Source organism: Sinocyclocheilus grahami, unplaced genomic scaffold (genome assembly GCF_001515645.1).
Source record: "Sinocyclocheilus grahami isolate Dianchi unplaced genomic scaffold, SAMN03320097.WGS_v1.1 scaffold150.1, whole genome shotgun sequence".
NCBI lineage: Eukaryota > Metazoa > Chordata > Actinopteri > Cypriniformes > Cyprinidae > Sinocyclocheilus > Sinocyclocheilus grahami.
The window spans coordinates 2,467,671-2,473,599 of NW_015505329.1; the positions used below are offsets into that span (position 1 = coordinate 2,467,671).

Consider the following 5,929-nt stretch of genomic DNA (forward strand, 5'->3'; position numbering starts at 1 on the left):
GGGAATTTACCGAACGTGGCACTTGCGGGAGTTAACACTGTATGCAATACCCGCAACCTCACACCAAATTTCAGGCCGTGTAGATAGGCAAGCATATATACAAATCATGTAGTAAGCAGAAATCCGAAATTTACCTTAACATATTAAGTTAGAGGAAGATGCGACTGAACTGATGCTTGAAAAATGCACTTCCAGCAGCCATGATAAACAGTTGGCGGTTAAAGTTTTCTATGCACAATTTGATTTGACGAAAGTCACGAGACCTATTCCTCTCTATCTAATCACGTTGATGGATAAACATGAAATTAAAATAAGCATGTAACGACCACAAACGGAGGAAAATAGCGGAGTAAAAGTACCGATACATCACTTAAAATGTACTCAAGTAAAAGTAAAAGTACACAATTTTTAAACTACTCAAAAAAGTGCAGTTACTGATAAAAACTACTTAATTACTGTAACGTGAGTATTTGTAATTCGTTACTTCACACCCCTGGAAGAGGTTATAGAACGAGATGTGATTTTCTATGATTTACAATGTAAGAATCCACAATATCTGTACATAACCATTATTTTCTCTTTTTACAGACTGCTGAGGGCAGTGTCTTCACCCTGACATGCAGCGGCAGTGACATGCAAAAAGTAAGATACGATATGATATACAATAGACTACAAAAAGTGAAATATGACTTCAAAAAGTGAAATATGAGAATGAAACATGCCGTTTGATGAGCAGAAAGTAATATAAATGGATAAATAATAGACTCTGTAATGGATGCAAAAATGCATAAAATGAATGTAAAAGTAGCACACAAACAGAAAAAAAGCAGAACTATTGGTTTACATTTCTGTTTTGATCACAGTCACAAGTTATTTTTTCATCCTCTGTGGTAATAGCTTGTTTAAAGTGATCTTGACCTCCCTCCCCTGAAAAACAATGCCATATTCCATTAGTTTCTAAGATCAGAAATGATGCCAGACAAGACATCTATTGAGTAAATGCTTTGCTTACCGTGACTTGCGTCTGATGAGTACCACAATGCCTGCTATTATGATAACCATGATAATAACTCCAAGCACAATGCCAGTAGTGGATGAAGATGCACTTCTTGCTGTGAAGAATTTGAGACAATCAAATGCTTTCAGGTATTGATATTATATCTTATATTATTTTACATATCATTTAGAAAGACAATAACAAGCTAGCTTACAATCGCATGACTTCCTCGCTACCTTTAGCGCTGGCAAGTTATACCACAGTATTCACACATTTTAAAATGTCAGTAATGTGGCTGAAAAATGTGTTTATCTGTGCTAAATAATGTCATGTAAACTGGTCACAGTTTTTGAAATGAATCTCCCACTGTCAAGGTCATGAAAGCTAGACAGGTTTCTCTGAGGAAGTGCCTCAACTTTGTGGAAACGTCTTCGTGCGAAGAGCTGACATTTGCTGTGGACTAAAAAAGGAAGTTTTGCTTTTACTATATGAGTTGAACAATAGAAAACAGACAAAAGATATTGCCCATTTTTTCTTGTCGCACACATGTTTATGTCAACCGTCAAGATGCTTAATGTTAGATATGATTTGGATTTTTAAACAATTATATTTCATTGTTGTGGGGGGTTTTAGTAAATGAAATGCTAAACACATTTTAATTATTTTATAATACAGAGGAATAACCTGGTTAATAATTCATATGAATGGTAACATTATAATAAGGTTCCATTTATTAACATTAGTTAACTGCATGAACTAACAAAGAAAAAAGCTTTCAGGTATTGATATTATATCTTATATTATTTTACATATCATTTAGAAAGACAATAACAAGCTAGCTTATGATCGCGTGATTTCCTCGCCACCTTTAGCACTGGCAAGTTATACCACAGAATTCACACATTTTAAAGTGTCAGTAATGTGGCTGAAAAATGTGTTTATATGTGCTAAATAATGTCATGTAAACTGGTCACAGTTTTTGAAATGAATCTCCCACAGTCAAGGTCATGAAAGCTAGACAGGTTTCTCTGAGGAAGTGCCTCAACTTTGTGGAAACGTCTTCTTGCGAAGAGCTGACATTTGCTGTGGACTAAAAAAGGAAGTTTTGCTTTTACTATATGAGTTGAACAATAGAAAACAGACAAAAGATATTGCCCATTTTTTCTTGTCGCACACATGTTTATGTCAACCGTCAAGATGCTTAATGTTAGATATGATTTGGATTTTTAAACAATTATATTTCATTGTTGTGGGGGGTTTTAGTAAATGAAATGCTAAACACATTTTAATTATTTTATAATACAGAGGAATAACCTGGTTAATAATTCATATGAATGGTAACATTATAATAAGGTTCCATTTATTAACATTAGTTAACTGCATGAACTAACAAAGAAAAAATATTTTATATTAAATTAATTAAATTAATCTTAATATTAAACAAGGAATCTACTAATAGATTATTAAAATGAAAAGTTGTATATGTTATTATTATTTAATAGACCTGAGCTAACATGAACTAGCAATACATAGTTTTTATACTATTTCTAATAGTTTTTTATACTATTGCACATTTTTAGTAGTCATAGTGATATTATTCAATATAAAAGAGTTATATTTTATGTGATTTATAAATTCATAAAGAGATATGACGACGTAAGGGGAATCTAAAGGGATCTTATACATTTTGAAAATATCAGAACATTTTACAATTGTGATTTCCAGGCCTAGAATGAAAATTTTTATTAGACGTTTGGGTCTGAAATATTTAATTTAATTGTATTTATCCTCATCCTAAAATGATTTTAAACCATACACTGACAAATGTCTGAAAACGTTGGAAATTCATTGATCAAACTGAGCAACTTAAATTGTTAATTTTTGTTTTTTTTGTTTGATTTTTAAATAGTACAATGAAGAACCTTTAACATCCATGGAATCTCTCCAATGCACAAAAAGTTCATTACACTAAGAAAAAATGGTTCTTTTAAGGATTTAAGGTTCTTTTTTTATTATTATGCAAAATCCTCCTTTTGGAACATTTCCTTTTTGTGCAATATGAGATGAAATATTGCATATCCAGAGCATAAGAGACTGTTCTTACTTTCTATCTGATGTGTGACCTGTAGATTCACTCCTCTCTGTCCTGGTAGCTTGGCCTTCAGATTGTTGGTGATGAACCGGAACACGTACACGCCGCTGTCTTCTGACCTCAGATCAGATATCATCAGAGAGCAGTTTTTGCTCCCTGTCTGCCCCAAGTACTTGACTCGGCCCTGGTATGAGGGCTCAGGAAATATCCCTGCACTGTGGTACACGTATCTGGGTGTAATGCAGCGGCTTTCATTCAGACACCACATCTCTGTCAGCACTTTGCGCAGTATTCCCTGGTCGGACTCCTCAGGGTAGTCATAGGTGCACTCCAAAACTACAGAAGAACCAGGAGGAGCATAGACTGGATCCATAGGAACACGCACTGTCCAGTCAGCAGCAAGAGCGCCTGAAATGGAAGCATATGAGTAATTCTGAAGGAATCTAACCAGAAACAGCTGGTTCTATAGTGTAAACAGCATTCCTATCTGTGCTTTCTCAAGCAAATTATATACTCAGCAGTAGAAGCAAAACTTCTGATGTATCGTTGTGCAGTAAGTCTTACCCGACAGAATCAAAGACGTCAGGGTCCATATGGCTGCAAGGAGATTCGTCATCATGTTGCAGCCTCAAGTGTTTCCTTACTGTGCAGATGTGAAAACATCACCCTTGTCTGGTTTTAGTTCCTCCTCCTCCGTTTTCATCAGTTATGTCATTATTTCCTGCATCTTGCCAGTTCTTACTACATAATTCTCATGCTATGTTATTTTATGAAAAACAACAATCTATTACTAATAATTTTTAACATTAAAATTAATTTTACTTAATATTTAATGTTAAGTATTTAAAAAAAATATTGTAACGTTATGTAAATAATAATAGCTGTGATTATTATTATTAATATAATTATTATTATCGTCGTAAAATACTGAATTGGGCATAAAGCATACATGTTTATGGTATTCATAGTCATAAGAACTAAAGAGCATAATAATAATAATATTAATTACTGACATTATATTATTCAATTATGTTCCCAGTTACATGGTTTTTCCCATGTCTCATGATTAAAAAAAAAAAATGTGTTACTACATAATTCCCAAAGTTATGTTACTTTATGAACAATAACAATTTATAACTAAATATTTTAACATTAAAATTAACATTACTTAATATTATATTTTATTATTCTAATACTATATCAAATAGTCAATATTATATTAAATAATCAAAGCTGTGATTATTATTATTTTGTATTATTATTATAAGTATAAAAAATTAATGATATTGCCAGGGCGTAGAATTTAATAGGGACGGACATGTCCCTACCAATATCCAGCGACTACTAAATTGTCCCTAGCAATAATTTTTATCAAACAATTAAATATATGTGTATGTAACCATTGCTGTTGCAATTTTGGCCGCATCTGAAATGTCATACCATTGATATTACCTGAGAAGTAAATATACTTGAAATAAAGTAAATATGCTAGAAAACCGCACGCTTTTTAATACATGGGCGGAGTAAGAACATACAGTATAAGGTAGCCGAAGTCTTTAAAACATACGTGCACAGTTCAGTTGAATGATAGAGTTTCCCTTTCGAACAGTCTCTCCTGTTGCATCGCTGATGCTTTTGGGGAAACTGTGACTGCAACTACAATGACTGCAGAGTAGAACTGTACCAGTGTACCAGTTCGCCGCAGCTGGCGAAGGAAGTACAGCCTCTGCTGGGCCTTCTTGACAATGTGGAACTGGTCCTGAGAGATGGTGGTGCCCAGGAACTTGAATGACTCCTGCACAGTTGTTTCAATGCTGTCCATGATGGTGAGTGAGAGGAGAGCAGAGGGGTTTCTCCTGAAGTCCACTATCATCTCCACTGTTTTGAGCGTGTTCAGCTCCAGGTTGTTTTAACAGCACCAGACAGCCAGCTCTTTAACCTAGGCCTGACACGATAACAACTTTTTGTTGTGCGCTATATTGCCCCAGAAATAATTGCGATAAGCAATATTATTGTCATTTTAAAGATAATTTTATGCCACTGAATATATAATCATAATTCCTTGAAATAAAGAATGCAAAATAAGTGTTGCACAGGGTATAGGGTTCTTGTCTCGGTGCTCTTTGGGTGCAAGGGATGATTCAACTCGTAAGAATAATAGTAGTCCAAGGCACTCGAATCTTATTTAAAAAGTTTTAAAAAGCCTTTATTTCATAATGGCTATAAGTTTTAAAAACAGGTGACAAGTGCACACCTACGCGTTGCGGCTATTTTGCCTTCGTCAGGGAGTGAGTAACAAACACAATCTGAGTTCATTTTGAGCAGCAATTAATTAGTCAAATAACAATCACCTGGTCGAGAAGAGAGGAAGTTCGAAGATTACATATCAAATTAAATCAAACACAATATAATCATATATAAAGGAGAGGGAAAAAAGAAGACAATTACATAAACTTAAATATATAAATCAGACTCCACAAATCAATGTACAGTATGTATATACATAGTATACATTTCTTTAAAAAACAAAACAAAACAAAAACATACAAAACAAGATCAACAATATAATACTTACAGATCTGAATTCTTATTACAAAAAAGGTACAAGGTCTAATTCCCCATTTAAGCCTGGAAGTTTAGTTGCTTTCAGTATATAGATCCAAAAAGACTCTCTCTGTAAAAGCTTAATGACCCTATCATCTCCTCTTATTGACCTGGGGACATGTTCTATTCAGATTATATTCAATGTACTTGGGCTACCATGATTTTTCGCTTTATAATGAAGGTCCATAGGATACAAAGGGTTACAAACTCGAATGGCATTCTTATGTTCTGCTAAT

At 33.9% G+C, this 5,929-nt stretch overlaps 1 protein-coding gene across 1 annotated transcript; it reads right to left on the reverse strand.

Moving 5' to 3' along the window:
• Positions 1–816: 816 nt before the first annotated feature.
• On the reverse strand, positions 817–3,717 carry LOC107592151 (sialoadhesin). The gene is made up of 4 exons (XM_016281550.1): positions 3,654–3,717; positions 3,102–3,497; positions 1,013–1,112; positions 817–927 (listed from the first exon to the last, which is right to left on the reverse strand). The coding sequence occupies exons 1-4, from the start codon at positions 3,706–3,708 to the stop codon at positions 903–905; spliced, it is 576 nt and encodes a 191-aa protein (XP_016137036.1). The 5' UTR covers positions 3,709–3,717; the 3' UTR covers positions 817–902.
• Between the last annotated feature and the right edge of the window lie 2,212 nt (positions 3,718–5,929).

What these genes read in the sequence shown, in the direction of transcription:
- LOC107592151 (XM_016281550.1), bottom strand. Translation starts at nt 3,708, where the DNA reads ATGATGACGAATCTCCTTGCAGCCATATGGACCCTGACGTCTTTGATT. An exon ending in GACGTCTTTGATTCTGTCGG is followed by an intron (nt 3,498 to 3,653) that starts GTAAGACTTACT and finishes CTTCCATTTCAG; the next exon opens with GCGCTCTTGCTGCTGACTGG. An exon ending in GGTCACACATCAGATAGAAA is followed by an intron (nt 1,113 to 3,101) that starts GTAAGAACAGTC and finishes AATTCTTCACAG; the next exon opens with CAAGAAGTGCATCTTCATCC.